The sequence below is a fragment of the Mus musculus genome, chromosome 5 (assembly GCF_000001635.26).
Source record: "Mus musculus strain C57BL/6J chromosome 5, GRCm38.p6 C57BL/6J".
NCBI lineage: Eukaryota > Metazoa > Chordata > Mammalia > Rodentia > Muridae > Mus > Mus musculus.
The window spans coordinates 120178865-120199185 of record NC_000071.6 but is presented as its reverse complement, the minus strand read 5'-3'; the positions used below and the strand labels follow the sequence as shown (position 1 = coordinate 120199185).

At 55.5% G+C, this 20321-nt stretch overlaps 1 protein-coding gene across 1 annotated transcript in view; it reads right to left on the bottom strand.

The window, feature by feature from the left end:
* Positions 1-214: 214 nt before the first annotated feature.
* The window catches only part of Rbm19 (RNA binding motif protein 19), an 82459-nt gene continuing 62352 nt past the window's right edge, over positions 215-20321 (bottom strand). The window contains exons 23-24 of the mRNA NM_028762.1: positions 12848-12968; positions 215-1304 (exon numbers count right to left, since the gene is read on the bottom strand). Of these exons, the coding sequence (NP_083038.1) occupies positions 1207-1304; positions 12848-12968 (219 nt within the window). The 3' untranslated portion in view covers positions 215-1206. The remainder of the gene's footprint in view (positions 1305-12847; positions 12969-20321) is intronic.

Below are 20321 nucleotides of genomic sequence, written 5' to 3'. Positions count from 1 at the left end.
TGGCATCAGACTACAACTTTCTGCCCTGGGCCATCCTGGCTGAGGTGTGATGATGGGTGGGTGCACCCTGAGTGAGTGGGTCGGTTTCTAATGACCCACAGCGATCCCCATGGTCCAGTACGGGTGTGTGGCAAGCATCATCTCCACCCCTCTGTGCATCACCATGGTGCAGGGTGTCATCAGAGTGACAGAGTGACATCAGGGTAGAGGGAGGGGCAATTCTAGGCTCTGCCGTTTATTGCTTAGTTCTCAGCACCCCTGAGAGGGCGTGGCCCCATCTTTGGGAACCTGGTGTGGGATCCAGGCAAATCTGGAAGGCAAAAAGTTCATAGGCCAAGACTCTCACATAAAGTTGGAAAGCCTGGTGCTCAGAGTCCTGTCTGGTGCCTCTTCAGCCCTCGGTGACAACAGCTCTGAGGTGGTAGTAGTGTCTCCCCACGTCTTCCTGGTTGGATGAGTGAAGTTGGCATGGCTGGCCGAGGCAGCCATGCCAGTCACCTGCACTGAACAGCCACTCAAAATGACACAGGTCTTAAGCTTCTTGCTTGAGAGGTAGTGCTGGGGCTGGACAGTGGTTGAAGGGCTCTGGCCTTCCTCCCTGACTAGTGCCATGTCCTCCTCTGGTTGACGGTGTGTCCGAGTCCATGGAGAGAGGCTGTGCTAGGGTACCCAGCCAAAGACTCGCCTTTGAAGCCTCTGGTGCGGGTGAGGCCTCCGTGCGACTCCCAGGGCCTCCGCTTGAGCTGTAGAGTCCGTCAGTGGTGCTGGCGCAGTTCAGCCTGTGAACCTGACAGCAGGGCTCAGAACCTGGCTGCATCACAGGGACAAGGAAGGGGCCCCGATGATGAGGTAGAGTCCCCAGCTCTGTCTACTGGCCAGCAGTCCTGTTGAGGGGGAGACAGGGCTGCAGGAGCCTGGCTGGCCAGGGCTGAGCTCTACAGTGGCTGTGCACCCTGTCACTCATCCCAGAGTCTGGCCAGCCATGCCACAGGAGGATGCCAGGCCTGAGCTCCTCATGGAACCATCTCACAAGCAGGTGCCAGGTCAGCAGCTGCTCAGCACTGGTGCAGAGTCTGCAGCAAAGTTGTTCTCACATCCCATACTTGCCGCGAGCTTTTGACTCCTTTGGTCCTGACCCATGGAGACTTCCTGTATCGCACTATCCAGCCCCGGGGCCCTGGAGCCATGCACCCTGGCAGTGCCAGCTCACAGCTGGAGAGCCTGCTCGCCGTCACTGTTGTCCTCATCTTCCAGCTGCTCCAGGATCCCATCCAACACTGCAGACCGCTTTTTCTTCGGGGGTTCTGTGGCAGATGGCAGAGAGGAGAAAAGACCCCGAGAGGGTTCAGCAGTGAGTGGGGGAGGCAGAGGTGTGTGGGGTGAGCGCAAGGAGCGAGCAAACGGGGGATGAGCCCGGGAAGAGAACAAACACGGCTCTGGGCAGTCCAGCCTCCCATGGATGCCGCTCACCTGCCTCCCACCCTTGCCACAGAGCAAAGGACCTACTTGAGGGAGCCAGCGGCCCACCTGAGGGTTGCCTCCTCCCTGCCCGCCAGAGGCCTAGTGAACCAAGGCAACAGCTGGGCTGAAGCAGAAGCCAGCTTCATTTCTATGCCGGCCGTGGACTCAATGTTAGGTGCACAGCTGCAGTGGCCAAGGAATCCAGAGGGGTCCGGGGACCTTAGCAAAGATGATAGCTTTGGAGGAAAGGGGCTATTTGATCTGGGCTTTGATGAGTGCAGAGGAGTTTTCTAAGAAGAAGGCACAAGTGCAGGGGGGGAGGGAAGGGGGGCATTTAGACACACAGCTGTTTCAAATGCCACTGATTTGAGTACCTACTGTATGCTAAAGCACTGGTGTCCTCAACAACCCCACAGACAAGAAACCTGGCAGGCTGGCTCTGGGTTGCTCTTCTCACCAGTTCTACTGCTGGTCTAACCATCCATTCACCAGTGAAGGCCTATTTCATAAAGAGGCTGCTCACCCGAATCCCTGCCTTCAGGACACTCTTAACTCCTTCTAGGAAGCCCTCTGAATGCAGACACCTGACCCTTTATCTCGAGTGACTACAAGGCAGTAGATAGCACAATGTGGGCAGAGTGCCCGGCTCAGGCATGGATGACCTTGGCTCTTTCCGGGGTGGGTCAGGAATCCCTCTCATCTCATGCCTCCCATATTTATAAGGATATGGACCCTGCCCTCGATGGCGGTCCGTGGCCCAGCTGCTCTCACCCCCTCTCCGTTAGCTTGGCCTTTCCTAGGTGCTTCCACACTTTAGCTGTGGCTGCCCCCTGAGACCCGAGCCCACAGGCAGCCCTCTGTAGCTGCATGCTGCTTTCTGAGTCACCCCCAGGCTGGCAGAGGTCACACCCTGGTCTGTTTTGCCCCAGTTCCCCACACTTCCTTGGCACAGCCTGAGCCTCCCCTCTCCCACCATGCACCAAGCTCTTCTGTTTGGGACCGTGTCCCTGGCTGGGGCTCCTATGAGACCCCTGGGTGGGAGAGGCATGAACAGAGCTGCAGCAGCGCTGCCTGGAGACAAGGGAGGTGGGGGCACTGGCTGAGAGCTGAGGTCTGGCGGCTCTGCCCATCATGGCTGACTGTGGAAAGGGGAGGAAGCAGCCCGACTCCCGACTCCCTGCGGTGTCCTCTCTTCACTCCGTGCCTCATGCCCGATGCACAATGGCCTCAGGAAATTGGATCGTGGGCAGGTAATAGGGCTGGAAATAGACAACAACAAAGCGGGGCCCCCCACCCCCGCTGGATTTATCTGGTGCCCCTCCCGCTGCTGCTTGGGTGGTGATCCAGGACAGACTGGCTGGGGAGAAGCTGCAGGGGGCAGGTGTCCCTCAGGTGTCCTTGCTGTTTCAGAGCAGACCCCTTCTGCCATTATGATGGTCCTTCCAGCACAGAGAGACCCTGTCAAGCCAACTCTAGAGCCCAACTCCCTCTCCTGCAGAACTTTGCCCTGTTCCTGGGGGAAGCCAAACTGTCATATTGTTGGCAACCAGTCCACAGGAGCCGGCCCCTTCCCTATCCTGTACCCATTCCTCTCACCTCAGGGCCTTTGCACTGCTGTGGCCTATCTAGAATGCTCTACTGGGCTGCTCAGGGGCCTCATGCCTGTGGTGAAGCATCCCTGGGTGCCCCACAGTACCCCTAAGACCTTTTGGCTTTGCTGCTGTTTGTCTCTTGCTGGAAGGCAGGGATGCCTATCATGCCTGCCCCTGTGCTCCAATGCCCAGAACTGTCTTAATACAAGCAGCCCTCAGTAAATGTCTACTGAGAGACTGATAGACTGACTGAAGAGGGCCAGGGTACAACCGGGCTCAAAGGGATCAGGCTATGGCAAAAGGAGCAGAGAGAAGAATGTATGAAGCCATGAATGGTTTCCATGAATACCTTGCTACACAAACTCGCGCACGCATGTGCGCGCGTGCACACACACACACACACACACACACACACACACACACACTTCTCTCTCATCACAGAGACCTGGGCAACACCTGCCTGGGACCCCAGCCAGGAGCCAACTGACTCTTGGCCAGGACCTCTGAACACTGCCCTGCTAACAGTCCTCAGGGAGGAAGCCTTGGGGACTGCTTCATGGTAGCCACTGCCTTCAGCCTGTGCTCACAGCACCAGCCTGTCTTTGCTCAGAGTAGGGTTCCTTAGCCCAAGTCTTCATGCACTTTCTGAACAGCTGCTTTCTGTAGTGCCCATCTGCCATCACCAGCCAAGTCACCCTGAGCATGTCACCCCTGCTCTCTGCCACCTCCTGGGGTGGCCGTAAGGATGGGGTGGGTGCACCTTACTGATGGGTCAGGTTCAAGTCTACAGCCAGGGATGGGGGTTGGGCCACTCACCCCCATTTCTCGTCTTCACTGCTGCCACCCAGCCCCCCACCCCCACTGGCCTGCCTCCACATGGAGTGCCGGCTCCGCCTGGCAGGAACAGCTGTGGAAACCCCGCTTCCCCATGTCGGAGGCCTCCGTGGGCCTTCACCAAACAAACACAAAGCAGAACCCAGGGAAGGTGTGAAATAAATAAACGGAACAAGCCGCGCATTTTCCTTCCACAGCGCAGCTGCTCCTGGAGATAAACAACAAGTGACTGTCACCAAACATCAATACCGAGAAATGAACTCAACAAAAAGCTCGGCCGGCCCCCAACAGCCCCCCAGTCCTGCCCCCTCCCCCCAACCTCCAAACACCCACTTCTGCATTTCTCCAGTTCCCACCTAATGGTTTTATTTTTCAATTAATTCCTTGACAGAATGCCAGCCCGCATCTTTTTTTCCCTTCCCTGGCTGGCAATGTCGCCTGCATGGAAGGCACGGGCGGGCAGGCGGGGGACTGTGGGAAGACAGGAGAAAGGCTTCATGGGAGGAGAGGGAGGCTGGGGAGGAGAGCAGGGCTGACAGGGAGAAAGGACGCTGGAAGGGCTCCGTGAAGAGGCAGGCGAGACAGAGGCGGCCCAGAAGGGGAAGCCAGCAGGCCTGCAGCAGACCCTGCCACTCTGGATGGAGGCTGCATGCAAGCCAGTTGCTTTCCCTGTTTGGGCTCAGTTCCCGAATGAAGACGAAGCGTCTAAGCACAAGTTGCATGTGCTGGCCATGCCTGGTACCCCAGGACCAGGGAGGCTGGCACAGGAAGATGGTCTGAGCCTGGTGGTGAGCAGCCAGCCTGGACAATGGCGAGATCCTGTTTAGAAATGCAGGAAGTGACAAGCCACAGGGCCTTCAGGACTTTGGCTAGCACAAGGGTGAACACTCAGTTGCCAGAAGGCACCGGCCAAGATAGACAAGAAGTGTTAAATGTACCATCAAGTGACTCTGACGGCCAGCACCCAGCAGAAGGGGCTGAGCTGCCGTGGCTGAGCTGGGACACAGGCAGGGTCAGGTCTCTAAGTGCCTGTGGGGAATCCCACAAGTTGGGTACATGAGCCCTGAGCTGTGGGGAAGCCCTGTGGGTACAGACTGGCTCTCTACATGGTGCTGAGCTCACTCTGGGGGCCTTTTCCTCACATCATAGCCAAGTGTCCCACTGACACTTGCCTTGCAGTGGAAAGTGACAGCTCTACCCTCAGTCTCGGCAACAGAAGCAGAAGCAGAGTGAGTCACAGGACAGTATTCACACAACAGTAAGCCCAACAGACCCACCTCAAAGGGCAGGGATGTGGATCTTATTCAAGTAAGGTAGGCAGTGAGTGGGGTTTGCTTCTCACAGACACATTCTCCACTGTGATTCTGCCCAGTGAGGAAGGGACCTAAATGGTGGGAGGTTGTAAAGTGGCCACAGGCTAACTTCTCTCCAAGATGTCCATCCTGGGCATCTTCCTGCCTGGAGGTCCAGATAACTGGATTGGCCCTGTGCATGTGGAACCCCAACCTCGATCACGGTGGGCTTAACCCAAGATAGGGAAGGGGCCCACACTGACCTGGGGTCTTCTGTCCTTGGCCTATGTGAGTGTGGGCTACCAGGGCTGGGAACCCTGTGCAGTCTTGGGAGAGTGGAGGCTCCCACAGGCTCCTGCAGCCCTGCTTAGCCTGGAGGCTCATTTTCATTATGATCTTTTCTTCCTCCTGGGTCCAAGCTGAGATGACACAGAGACACGTGGCTGTGGAGTAAGCAGGAGTCCCAGCATTGGGAGGGCCGTGTGCCGTGGACTGGGCAACAGGAAACACACATCTCATAAATGCACAGTGGCTCTACAGGCTTCTGTGTGGGGTGTGGGACCAGGGTGGCCGGATCTGATTTCCTATGAATGCCTTGAAACTGATTTCCAGGTCAGATCTTCCAGTGGCCAAACAGTGATGAATCCAATACTGTTTTGTGTTCAACATGTTGCAGGCAAGACACCGATGGCTCAGCTGGTGGCTGCTGGTCTGCGTGCTTCTTGTTGCCTATCACAGGCACTTGAGGCCGCCACTGAAGCTGTTCCCTGGCTTCCCCTGGTTGGGCCAGGCTGCATGTCAGGTATGCTGGCCAGCCTGTACCCTCTGGGTCTGTGGGCCCCGCCCAGGATGGTGGCCAGGCCCTGCCCCTCCCACACTGCCCTGCGGTACTTCTGTCAGTTTAATTCTGTGATCGATGAGAAGGAGCAGGCGAGATGGCCCGGCACAGCTGGCTTCCCCGTTAGCCCTAGCAGGGATTCGTGGGCTTGCCGGCGACGGCTGAGTGAAATGTTTGCAGAACGCACAGAACACAAGTCAATAACAATTTAGTGGGATTGGGAGCAGGTCCCTTCCTCGCACGGACAGTCGCTCCCAGGGGAGGGAGGCACAATGTACAGGGTATTGTCACATCTCTTAAGAGTGGGAGGCTCAGGTGTGTGTGTGGTTGTGGGGGGGCGGTTAGAGGGAAGCAGGGGGCGTGGCTGGGCCACACCTGCCCCAGCAGGCCCCAAGGACCTGCAGGCTCCCAGTATACTTTCACTGGGAGATGAGGTTGCTGTCTAGAGGCCCTGACACAGGACCCCGTCCACCTGCACCTTGGCTAGAAGCTGCCTGGGCCCACAGAGTTCCACTTTGTGAGCCTCAATTCCTGTTACCAGCTGTGGCAACCAGGGGAGGGAGTGATAAGTATCCTGACCTCTCGAGGCAGGAGCCATTGATGCAACCAGGAGTCAGGATCAAAGCCCTCTTGTATACCCCGTGTCCTCCTGGGACCTAGAGTGACAGTCTGGGGTATCCAGAGGAAGGACTGACACAACCAGGTCTTGGGAAGAGTGAGAGGTGCCCAGATGAAGGGCTGAAATGTAGAGCTTACACAAAACCCCCATCTCCAGGGAGTTGGAAGGAGGCAGGCCAGGGGATGTTTTGAATAATAAATTCTGTGACTTCACATACTTGCTTGAACTTTCTGCCTATGATTTTGAAAGCCTGATGATTATGTCTTCACGGCTCAGATCAAGGAGGCCCATTTGCAGGGGCTGATGGGGGATAACGGGCTCTTGTGGTCCCTGGTCTTTCAAAAGCGTGCCATCTTGTCGATGATGGAGGTGTGGGGTGGGGGTGTGTGGGAAACGCTGGCAGGCTTTAAATATCATCTGTATGCTGATAACTTCAAATTTATATCGCAGCTCAGCCTTCGCCCGGAGCTCTGAACTCATCCATCTATTTGCTAATATCCCTGGGGCATCCTGGGATATCTCAGACCCAGCTTGGTCAGACTCCCCACTCCGCACCTGTTTTTGGCTTCCAGGGCTTGCGCAGCAGCTGGGCCCCACCCTTGCTTCTCGCCTGCCTTCTCTATGCCACCCTGGCCAGCTCGACCCGCTCCCAACACAGCCAGTCTCCTGGCTGCTTTCCGCCCTGCAGCCTTTGGCTGTGGTCCTGGCCACCATCTTTGGATGACCCCAGTGTGATCCCTGGGCCTGGTTCCAGAGCTATCCCCACGGAGCAACAACAACAATGTAGACTCACGAGGTTAGTTGATGCTGGCCTTTGATTTAGTCTTCCAGGGCTTCCCAGGGCAACATGAGCAAAGTCAGGCTTCCTGTCACCGATGGCCAGACCCCTGCTGGCTTCTCCTGTTTGGTTTCTACTCTCCATGCTGGAGCTCCAGTAGTAAACACACTTCTGCCCCATGGCCTTTGCATTGGTGGGCACCTGGGTTTGTACTGTTTCTCCTGTAGGTCTTTGGCTGGCTGGTCCCTTGCAATCACACAGAAAAGCTGACTTCCTGGGAAGGCTTGTTCTAGTTGCCATATTAGATGCACCACCTTCCCTTGGGGTATGTTGTAGCATCTATTCTAATTTTCTTCAGGAAACCTGCCGCCAACAGAACTTTGATCCTTATACGCTGTGAAACTTGCCCCTCTCTTATACAAACACCACATCCACAAGGAAAAGGAGGAGGGAGAGACAAAGCCACATGCCTTCTCCCAGGAAAGCTTACACTGAGGCTGCTACGTCTGTGCACGCCGCCCAGGACTCAGGAACTGTAGACAACGTAGGGCAGGAGGAAAAGGGGTATCTGTTCTACAAGGGCCCGCCCAGAGCTGTGTGTTCCTAGGAAAGCCAACAGCTGACTCTGGGTCTGTCTGGTCCTGTAACATGGGACCTGTCTCTCTCCGAGTGTGCTAGGCTAAGGTGCCACCAGGCTTCTAAACTGTATGTAAAAGTGCTAAGTGTTGCTGCTGCACAAAGGCCCTTGACAGAGCTTTCTCTGGCTTCCCTGAGGCTGAGCTCATCTTTAGTAAGACTTTACGAGGCTGCATCTCTGCAGAAGGACAGGGCTTTGAGGAACAAGGTAAAAATATCAGGCTCCAAACAGGGCCTGTCCTAAATAAGTCTGGGCTGGGGTAATAGCCTGGCTGTGCTGAGCCTCGGCACCCGTACCTAATGTGAAGGTGGCTGCAATCAGAACTGCACAGGACTCAGAATATGCTAGATGTCCAGCTAACATCAGCCACGTCTATCACTTGTTCTAACGGGGCTCACTCATCTGCTCTGTGGACAGTTATGAAGCCAGCTTTATTCTTGATACGAGATAAGTTAGGAGACAAGGAGGGTGGCTGTGTCCCCTGGAGGGTTAAGCTAGTAGGGGAAAGGGTGTGTGTGTGTGTGTGTGTGTGTGTGTGTGTGTGTGTGTATGTGTGTGTAACACAGAGAAGAATGCTGCAGGCCTGGAGGTGAGGTGGTGGGCTGATGGCACAGGTGTCTGGTTAGTGCTCCATCCCTACCTTGTGAGGCTAGGAAGGTGGCTCAGAGTGCCAGGCCAGTGGCTGTCTGGCCAGAACTCTTCCTGTCTGTGCCAAGGGCTCTTGCTGTGTGTGCTCTCTGTCTATGTTGCTCTGGCTGGCGTCCCCAGGCCTGGTGGGCAGGGGTAAGGCGGGTGGAGGGACGGCGGATCTGCGGCCACTTGCTATGCTGCTCATGCTTGAGCCCCTACTCTGGAGGTGAAAGTTGCAGCCACTAACCACAGCCCATCAGGCCTCCCCAGCTGGAATAAGACAACAGAGGGAAGCCTAGCCACGTTCCTGGCTAAATGAAAGCCGTGTGCCGGGCCTCCCTGCCTGTGAGTGCTTAAGACCGGTTGGGCGGTGGATCGCTTCTGGCCATTTTACTCTGTCTCTGTGCTGGGGTACTGTGGCCTGCCAGGCCCTGAAAGCTTCGCAATGCTGCGACCCTGCTGGTTTGTAACATGTTCGGGAAGAAAGGGACACAGCTAGAGGCAGACTTTCTTCTTTCTTCCCCTCCTGAGCACTCTTTTCACACCCCACACGCCAGGCAGAGAAGAAAACCACTTCACCTACTACAGGGCTGGGGGCTGGAGACCAAATATCTGATTCCTGACCGGGGAGGGGGGCAGGCAGAGAGCAAGGGGGAGGAGAGTTGGAGGGAGGGGAACAGGGAAGAGGACCAGACTGGGATAGTCCAGGAAGGGTGGGGGTGTTGAGGGAGGAAAGGAGAGGGGGAATGGACTAGAGGGGACAGCAGCCTCCCTCCCTCCCTCCCTCCGGCACCTGTCTGGCAGTAACGTCTCTACTGACTCAGGGTGACTTCTTCCTGTGGCCTGGCCTATACTGTGGTCTTGCCAGGTGGGTCCCAAGCACCAGCTAGGGAGGGACACTGTGATGTCCTGCCATTGCCCAGGGACTGCAGATAGCATCAGGGATGCTGCATGGGACAGACAAGGGGGTGGGGCTTAAAGCAAAGCTCCTTTAGACACCAGTAAGTGAAAAGCCTGAAGTGGGCTAGCCTGGGGCCCTCCTCCTGTGTGCCAGGCCCTGTGCCCTGGCTGGAGACTCAGCAGCATCAGGCTCTCCCTTTCCTCTGCCCAGTTACATACTCTTCAGTCCACTAGCTGAGTGGCCAGAAGCTGGGTGTTACCTCCCTGGAGCCACAGGCCCTCAAGGTGATGACACCCTGGGTTCACTGTAAGGATGGCAAAGCTGAGGCTGAGACTCACCAGGGCCATGGAGCAGATAATAGGACAGACAGACAGACAGACAGCAGACAGACAGACAGACAGACAGACAGACACACACACACACACACACACACATACACACACACACACACGGAATCAACGTAAGGGTGCCTACCAGATCAGCCCATGCAAAGACTCAGTCAAGAGAATGACTAAAAGCTTAGGTTTGAGTTCCAGCTGTGTCATGGGTGGCTGGACACCCCTTAATAAGCTTCTTGCCCTCTCTGAGCCCTTTCTGATCTGCTAAATGTGTCAATGACCGTATCTGTCTCCCTGAGTCCTGGCAAGGCCTGACAGGAGAGGAGAGGCTCTGACAGCAAGAATACACAGTTCAGCTGTCTCCTTGGACCCAGGAACGGCATGTCTCCACCAAGCCTCCCATGTCAGTAGCGGGCTGTGGGAGAGGCATGGAACTGCAGCCCATAGGCAGGCAGCCTTGTGGGGCCAGAGTTTCCAGGCGTCCACCTGAGGTCTGAGTACCTTCCTGGCAATGTTCAGGGCCCATGCCGGGGCTGGGCACAAGTCCCACTTACCCTTGGGTTCTGCCAGGGCCCTGGAGGCTCAGAACAATGCAGACTCCGACACAAATGAGCTAGTACTTTTCTCGGCAGGGAAAAGGGCAGAGGAGAAAGGAGGCCCAGGCAGGCATCAGGGGCCCACAGCCCTGTTTTTAGGACTTCAGCTGCTGTGCACACGGGCAGGATGGGGTAGAGGATGGGGTGCACACTGTCTCTGGGACATCTGCCTACCTGGAGCCTTGTACCTGCCAGGGTACCTGCAGGGCCACGTCTGGCAGGTGCTACAGCCATGCTCAGTACCCATGGCCATCTTGGGGTGGCTGGAGAGGCAGACACAGGGTTAGTTATCTTCCCCAGTCTCATTACCACACCCCTAGTGGGGTCCTGTGGCTGTGAGCGGCCACAGAGACAGAGACGGCGCGGACACATCAAGGGCTGGCTTCTGCTGTATCCTTGCGCCTGGGAGGAGATGATGCAGTCTTTGGAACTCAATTTATTGAAGGGTCCTCTGTCCACACAGAGCAGAAGTGCTGAGCCCACAGTCTTAGAGGCCTGGGCTGGGTGGTGGGGCGACCACAGGGGGGGTGGGCCCCGCCTCGGGAGAGTGCCTTCCACAAACATTTGCCGACGGGTGCATTTGGGGCTGTCGATGCCTGTCGATGGAGACAGGTTCTGTCTGCCCATCAGGACTCGGGATCTTATTGAGCTGTTTGTGAGCCCACCACCGAGTGTGTACCATCTCCTGCTTCTCTTGCTTTGCATTTGTTTGGGCTGGAAAGCTCCTAGCCCTGGATAGAAAGCCTGGCATCACCCGGAGATGAGCTAAATAGGGGCACCCGATAGGAATAGATCACGCCAGGTACAAGCAAGCAGCACACTACATTTGCCACGCGTGGGGGTGGGGTGGCTGGGCCTGGCCAGAATGACAAGCCATAAGAAGACTTAAAAAAAAAACCAAAAAAACCAAAACCAACCAACCAACCAACCAACCAACCAACCAACCAACCAACCAACGAACTAACCAGCCAGCTACCAAACAGCAGCGGCAGCAACAACAACAACAAAACCAAGAAAGTACAGGGACAGGCACAGAGGAGCAGATGCAGTGACCAATGCCCGGAGGGCAGGTCCAGAGCAGGGCAGGGGACCAATTGCATGGAAGCAGCATCAGCCCTTTAAACAGGGCATCCATGTCTCACAGCACAAGCACACGCAGAGAAGAAGGTGCTAATCTGATCTGGAGCAGCACATAAGAGGGCTCGGGGTCCTCCTCAGCTGGTAGAGGACAGTGACCTTAGTAAGAAGTATGGCGGGCAGGTGGCGTGGCTCTGGGAAGACCGATGGAGGGCCAAGGCCAGTATTGCTGGACTGCTCTTAACCCTCCAGGACAATGCACCCTATGGTCCTCCACTGCCCCTGGCTCCTGAGGCCAGCTTTGTAGACAGATAGCTTATAGCAAACACCTTCATGGGACGAGGGTGGTCTCTCTGAGCCCAGAGCTAGAATTCCTGCGGGGGCCCCAGTGCAAGGATGACAGGGTAGGAAGACTGCCTGCCTCTTGAGGTGACAGCACCACTGACTACAGACAGGGCTGTCCCAGCCCCAGCCAGAACCTGTTTGCCAGCAGATGGGAGGAGGGGACCAGTTCCCAGCTGGGTGGCTCAATGGTAGCTGCCTTGTTCCGCTTTCTGGGGACCACTGTGAAGGTACTTAAGGAAGATGGGCTTCCAGTTCAAGTCTTGACATCCTTGTGAGGGGTGCACACCCAATTAGAGACAAGGCTCAGTGATCCCAACCCCACAGACCTCTCTAGCTCTCCCTGACTCCCTCCATCTCTCAGCCACAGGCACAATGGGCCTCTTTGTTCTCAATTTTGGGGACCCTCAGCCTGGGCTACCCACGAAGGGAAGTGGCTACCACTTCATCCATGCCCACAGCCCTGCTCAGTCACTATGGTGTCCCACACATGAGGACAGCTGGACTCCGGAGTAGGACAACCATCTTTAGGCCAGTGTCACCTTGCTGAGTCAGCTGGGAGCACAGAGCTTGGGTCCCCAAGAATGGCAATACTGGAACTTGGTGACCCTATGGTTCCTAGGGCCAGCCCGCAGGACACATTTCCAGCACCCCTGGGCTTGAGGTATCATGTTTTGGAACCTGAATCAGAGACTATAATATGAACAGAAAAGACAACTGCCTTGCCCTTGTTGCTTGCCTGGCCTCATTGCCTTACCTACCTGCAGTGGACAAGGTAAGCTGCCATGCACATGGCTGTCCTAATCCAAGGTGGCTTGAAGTGGCAGGAGGCTGCACCCAAGTGAGGGCAGCGATCCAGGTGGTCCCCATCCCAGCTCTTAACCCCAGAAGCCCCGAGTCAGCCACTCCTACCTTGGAAGTGCCTGGCCGTCTTCCTCCGTAGGGTCTGCACGGTCACCTCTGAGTCTGCCCATTCCAGAACCAGCCTGCGGCCGTACAAGTGAGTGCTATGACACAGCGCATTGAAGGCTTTCTGGAGGAGGGGGCAGGAAAGAGCAGCGAGTGAGCTGTGAAGGAGCTGCGGGTGTTGCACACAGCCCCCCTCCCCAACCCCCTTGTGACTTGGGGTGTCTGGCAATGCTTCAGGGTGCTGCTGGCACACTTACTTCACTAGTGAGCTATGTTTGACATGAAGGAGCTGCAAACAACTGAGCAGCCAATACACTGGGCCAGGCGGGTCACCTGTTTCCCCGGGTGGCATCTTATCTGTTGTCTGTGGAGGGTGACCCCACAAGCCTCTCACCCAGCTGTCAAGTCACCAGAGGATGCATGCACACTCCCTCATGGTAACTTGGTGCCTGCCCTCTGTCTGTCCTGTTTGTTCCCAATGTCTCCTTCCTGGCCCCCCTGTCCTTTCCACTAGGGGCTTCCGTGCCCAGCTCAGCACCCCAGGCCTTGAATACGCTCTTCCTCCTTGCTCTGCCAAGCTCCCTCCGCCCCCCCCCCCCAAACCAGGCTTTTCAACACTAAATTGAGATATAATTATACAGTCAATGTATTCACATGCAGCCATCAGCATATGATTCTAGAACATTCCATCACCACCTCAAGAGAGAGACACATTTGGCTGTTACCTGGCAAGTCCCCCAATTCTTCTCCCAGTTCACACACACTTCAAACCTACTTCCTGCTTTTATGGATGTACCAGCCATGGGCATTCATCTGATCACTACACAGCACTGATCAAAGCCCTCAGTAAACATGGCTGACTGAGGCTCAGTGGCCTTGTGAAGGGACAGTCTCTTCCAACTCTTCTGGAGACATCCCATGACACGAACACAGGACTTCGGTGGCTAAGAAGTCTCTCAACTCTAGAACCAACATATCTGGGGCAAGGTAGACCCTGTGCTTCCTTTTTCTCAAGGTCTTAGGCAGGTTAAGGGGATCTTCTGAGCTCAGCATTTTGAAGTGGAAGGGTCGATGCAGCCAGATTTAGGACCCTGAAGAGGATCTAAGGTGACTCAGTGTGGGGCACATGGCATGTCTACCTACATCTCCTGTGTGGGCACACGGCATGTCCACCTACATCTCCTGTGTGGGCACACGGCATGTCCACCTACATCTCCTGTGTGGGCACACGGCATGTCTACCTACATCTCCTGTGCTCTCAGACGAATTCCCTTAGCAGCCTCCTTCTCTCCACAGAGCGCTAGGTATATAGAGGATGCTCTTGGGGGCCCCTGGAGGCTGCAGAGCACCCAGGCTGACAGCTGGAGGAGGGTGACATGGGACCAGGAGGGGAGCCTGCCTTTCTCATTGTGTTGATGCCTAGAAGCACTCACTCATTGAAGGCTGAAACGGCCACTGACCCTTGCCCATGAGGTGACTGCTATGGTTAGAATGTGTTCCCAAGAAGATATGGTGGGTTCTGACCTTGAACACCTTGGGAGATGACTGTGCTTGGAAACAATAGTTGAAGTAACCAGGTTAACACTGGAGTAAGGTGGCCCTAGCACAGAAGGACTGGTGTCAGACAGGGCAGCATTGTGCTGCACACCACCAAGCATCACCGCCTGGGGACAGCATCTGGGAGGGAGGCACCGGTCACATATTATCCCGCGCTATCTTGGTTTGGGGCCCTGTAACTCCAGGTTGTGTACTTCTGCTCTGTAAGCTGCAGGATGTGCGAGAGAAGTAAGGCCAGGACCTTGGGCTGGTCACTACCCTAGCTCGGTCTTTGGGACTTACAGCAAGCAATGAAGGCAGCCCGCCCAGAGTCCATTCAAGACAAATAGAATCTGGAAGGGCAGGAGGCTTGGGGATGCTGGGGTAGGTGGGAGGGGAAGTGGTAAATAGTCACTTGGCCAATGGAGGGAAGGCTTCCACGTTTTGTTCTTCTCTGCACTGCTTGAGAAGGGCCAGGTGCAGCCCCACCCCCCCACACACACTTTTTTTTTTTTTTTAAAGTTTAATTTAGAAGCCTCTCTTGACTGCCGGCAGAGCCCCTACCATTTTTTTTTTTCCAGGCAGATATAAAAATGCATCTGGCCCCCGAGCCGAAATGGCTCATTCTGAGCTCAGAAGCGCGAGTGCTCAGCTGTCGGGGGTGGGGGGGGGGGAGAGGCAGGGAGATGGTGGGACTCGGGGGAGCCGGGTGCCTCAAGACCAAGAAAGGAACTGGTGGGGAGTCTGATGAGGGTCCCTGAGGAGCTGCATCCTGGGGACACGGCAGTCTGGGACAGCCATGGCTGCATCTGGTGGCTGCTCCACCCTCACTTACAAAGCAGGAAGAGATCTTGGCAGGGAGGCCCAGGCGAGACCTCTCAGCCTTGGTTTCCTTTCTCATGGTTTGTTTGTTTGTTTTTCAATCTATGTTCTACTGCCTCAGAAGGCCTGGTGATGTTTCTGTTCCCTGCAGGAGTTCCTAATAGCCTCTCCCCTGCTCTCCCTCTCTCTATATCCCTTTGGCACTTTAGTAGCCCCTCATTGGAAGGGCTTTCCATACTCGGAGGGGTATGGGGGCTGCAGTTCTGCAGCCAGTTTACCTCAGTTCAATCCCCTATTCCATCACGTTCCAGCTGTGTGATGCAGGCCAGGCTGCTTAAAGTCTCTGAACCTAGGCTGAATCAAATTTTAGAAGGAGCAGCAAAGATGGAGGTGGGGACACTCAGGAAGCCATCTACTCCTAGCTCAGAGCACTGCCCTGCGGCAATGCTGTCTGGTACATCGTCATAAGCCACTCCTCAGTCTGCAGGAACCAAGAGTGGAAACGGCGGCGGCGGCCGCCTGCAAATGCTCTTATTATTTTTTTTTTTTCTAAAACACAATATGGGGTTCTACAAAAATAGCAGAGCCCTTCCCAGCTCTGACTGCTGAGGACTGAGAGACACAGGCCATGCTCTGTGTGCCTAATTCCCTGAGCTGCAGTGTGGTATCCTCAAAGCTTTCCCCCGCGGGGTGGTACAGTGCCCGGAGGTTAGAGCCAGCCTTGGGGAAAGCAGTACACATGCTGAAAGGAGAGATGGCGTGCACCTGTCTGCCTGAGGCACCTTAGCGATGGAATGAGGAGGGAGGGATGGCCCCCTTTGGAGGGGATTTTGAGCTAGGGCAGGGGCAGGGGCAGATCCGAGAAGTATGGAAGATTCTAGATGCCTCAGCAGGGAAAATGTCAGCCACCAGCAGCTTCTTCTGCATACCCAGCCCCCATAGGTGCCACCTTGCCACGCTCAGGGAAGTTGCCTTTGCTCAAACAGCCTGGGGGAGTTAGCATCCTCTGGGATGTGTCATTCTACGGCTAACAGTCTTCTTGGTGTGGCCTAGGGAGCCTCCAGGTTGGACAGGTCTCCAACCACAAGACCCCAGCCTGCTTATCCACTGAAGAGTGACTCACTGGTCTCCCTCTCACTTCAACAAGGGACAACAAGGGACACTGTGTGCTTCATCTTCTCGAGCACTGAAACTTGGCCTAGCCTGCAAAGGCCCTGCCACCCGGGCCTGGCACACCTGGTGTGGGTTCTAGCACCCATCGGCAACTCATTGTCACTCGGTCCCTCCCTTAGCCAGCACGCTGCTCTCAGTAACTACTCAGTAAAGCAGAGTCTTCCTTTGCCGAGGGTCTGGAGGAACACATCTCCATGCTGGTCGGTGTGACGCTGCCTAAATAGCCTTTCAAGCCTGAGTTTCAGAACACAAGGACACAGCTATCACAGCTGGGGCTGCTGCACACCTGATGGTAACTTGGACTCGGTCACTGCTGGGGTCATTTCACACTGGATAGTGACCTGGACTTGGTCTGGCTTTACATCTAGCACCCATGGCTTTAGGTCCCCTCTGAATGGACACAGCTGCCCACCTACTGGCACAGGAGATGCACCAGCTTTTACCCTGGCCTGCTGGGAAGCCCATAGCCCAGAGGACAATTGGAGCGACTCAGGTTGACACAGAGAATGACAAAGAAAAGCTGGACTGCCACCTCCTGGTAGCCACAGCCAGCTACCCTCAGCTCCATCCTCTACAGGGGGCCTCCCCTTAGGGCCACAGCCAGTATGGTCTCCCTGTTTCTACAAAGGGGGTGTACAGAGGAGGATTGGTGGGGTGTGGGAGATGGGTGGGAACTCCTTCCCATCCCAACCTCAAGACAACAGCATGGGCCACACCCTTCTTCCTAGAGTCTATCCTGAGGGTGCAGACATTTTCTCACCATCGGATCCCAGAGATGTCGCTATTCATGGTGAGTCCCTTGGATCTACTTACTTGAAACACTGTGGGTCTCCCTACCCTTGCTGGATCCCAACTTACACTGGTAGGGGTCTGTCTCAGGTGACTCCTATCCCAGGGGAGCATCTACCCCAGGTCCAGGTTACCACCATCACGGTCTCTGGCTTTGATTTCCTGTGACTGAAGCCTCAGCTCTCAGGTTCAAGACCATAGCCTCCTGCCTCCTCACCCTGATTCCACCTGGAAGCCAGTCCACTCGGACGGGGGTGGAGGGGGGTGGGGGAGATCAGTACAGGGCTCAAAGATGCTGGACCTGGTGGCCATCTTGGAAGACCATGGAAGGTCTGGAATGCTGCCAGAGGAGTGCTGGGTCTAACCTTTGTGCACTTTCCCTGAAGACAACATTTCTCCCAGCAACCAAAACCATTGTGTGCCCTTGGCAGGACTTCAGTCCCATGTGGTTACAGAGGACTGGCTGATCCCCAGCTGTCTGCAGCGCCAAGAATGGACCTGACTTTAGAAGTCTGCAGCCTCCTGGCCCTGTCCTCCTGCTCCCTGCTTATTCCTGGCAGAGCCAGAGGGCCGTAGATACAAAAGACATCCAATGACACCACCAACTTGCCTTCAACATCTGTGCCCCACACTTGAAGGGGACAGTGACAAGGGTGGCCAAGGATGGCCATGTGCATGCATGCCAGTGCCCTGAACTGAGCACAGGGGACAGAGGAGCCAGGTCCTACCGGGTTTGGAAGAAACACTGGGTAGTGACTTCTAGGGAAGGGTGTTTCACATGGCCTCCTCATGGCCTAAGTCGGGTCAGCACACTTTGCTAGTTAGTGGCTTCCAGCCTGCCCAGATGCCTCTTCCTCACAGGTAGGACTGTCCTAGCTCTTTGCATATCATGGACTTCCACAGTGAATGGCACCAGGGTCCATTCTGAGGAGTGGCACTTTCTTAGTCACTGGTCTATTGTGGTGAACCAACACCACGACCATGGCAACGCTTATAAAAGAAAGCATGTCATTGAGGGCTGGCTTACAGTTACAGTCCATTATCATCATGGTGCGGAGCATGTAGCTGAGAGCCACATAATGATCTGCACGCACACGCACCCCCTGCCCCACACACACGTGGACATGCATGCAGCCTGGCATGGGCTTCTGAAACCTCAAAGTCCACTCCCAGTGACACACTTTCTCCAACTAGGAAACACCTAATCCTTCTAATCCTTTCAAACAGGTCCACTCCCTGGTGTAAGCATTCAAATATAAGATGAGCCCATAGGGACTGTTCTTATTTAAACCACTACAGATACTGGGAAGCAGAGGCAACCTTCCAAGACAAAGGGCCACAAGCCCATTTGTAGACTGTGCCCTGACTCTCTGAGACAGACAGATGCACCCCAGTCATCCCATCAGCTCAAGCCAGTCAGTTTAACCTCCGAGTACACTGCGCTGACCCAAATGCCAGGTGCTACAGCAGAGTGGAGTAGGGAAGGGCTCTACTCCTGCCTCTGCAGGCCTGAAGCACCTCAGAGGGCAGGAGTCAGGTGCCCAGGGAAGGCGACAGGCGGTCCCTGCACTGCCTGGTGACCTGACAGACTTCTCTAAGTTTCACTTTCCCAACTCAGTGTGAGCTTGAGGGACTGCCTGTGCCGGAGGAGGGCAGCAGCTGCACTTCGGCCCGTGCAAGCGTCATGGCTGGGTTTCCACCTTCCTCTGACTCACGCTGTGCCTGACAGATCTGAAAGCAAGGTCTTTTGCTCTAGTCTGCGAGGTGCCTGGCAGGCCTCGGTCCCCATGGTCTGGAGAGCCGAGTAGCAGTTGGCAGAACAGCTCAGTGTGATCTTGCTTATGCCTTGGTGGTAAACTGGGCTGCACCTAATCCTGCTTACGCTCTTAGCCTACATGTGCTGGCTGAGCCTGAGTCCCTACCTTGAGATGTAAGCTTAGCTAGAATTTCTATCTCTGGGCTGTGGTGACAGAAGCCTGGCAAAGTAGCACCATTCAAATTCCGGGGTAAGCGTGCACACGACATGAATGAACACCCAAACAGAAAAGTACAGGTGAAACCCCAACTCCTGGGCTAGCTCCTGGCAGCATTCTGGCAGACACGGAACAACTAACGGATGCAAGTTTCCATGCAGCAGGGAACCTTCAGGGCCCGGGGGACTCAGCTGCCTCCCTGTCCCCAGCACATGCACCATGCCATCTGTTCTTTCAAGCCCTGCCACTCCCCAAGGACAGTGTTACCAGCTTCTGCTGTGGGGCAGAGTCACCTGGGCTCAGGGGCACACATGAAGAAGAGGAAGGCAGCTCTGATGTCATTGACCACTCTGAACCTACCTACCATTCAGGCCCTCTGCCTGGTTGGAAAAGGGGTGTTTCCTTGAGGGGCATCCCCATGGACCCCACTGTACTGATACCTCGAGACTCTTCCCTGCACACCATCATGGGGATGCGTGTTACACATGTGCTACTGATCATCCGACGGATCACGTGCTGCAGGCTACCATTCAGCACGGAGCAGGGGTGCCGGGTACCAGTGAGGGAGGCAGGAGGTGGGAGAAGCTCTGTCCTGCCCCTCTTCACCAGTCCTACAACCCAAATCTCACTTGAGCCCTCTGCGCCACACCGCCATCTCCAGCCAGTGTGAGCTCAGGCTTGTGCATCCTGTCACTCGCTCCCTGGGTGTCCACCCGCCATGGTGAAGTGGGAAAGAGGAAGGAGATGCCTGCGACCCTACAATTAAAGCTGTGGTTGTTTATCACAGCAGAGCTCTGCCTGCCAACGCCAGCCGCCATCGCATCTCTGGCTGCCGGCTCCCCCCGAGTGTTTATTTAAGCCAACACATTGCTCTGCTAATTGGATAACATTCTATGTGAAAATAGGCCTTTTAAAACAACAGTGTCGGTGGCTAAAACAGCTGCAACCACAAAAGTATAAAGAAGCGTGCGTGGCTCAGGAGGGAGAATTGAAGGCACCTCATGTGGGGAACAATTAATATTCTGGTTTCCGGGCGTCTCTCTGCTCCTCCCTACTTCTTTCTTCCTGGTGGCCCTTTCCCCCTTTCTTCAGGGCCAGTGTAGGCTAGGTAGGGAGACGAAGGTGGGGCCTGAATGGAAACCCAGTGCCTATTGGACACTTCCTAGCCAATGGGGGGGGCATCA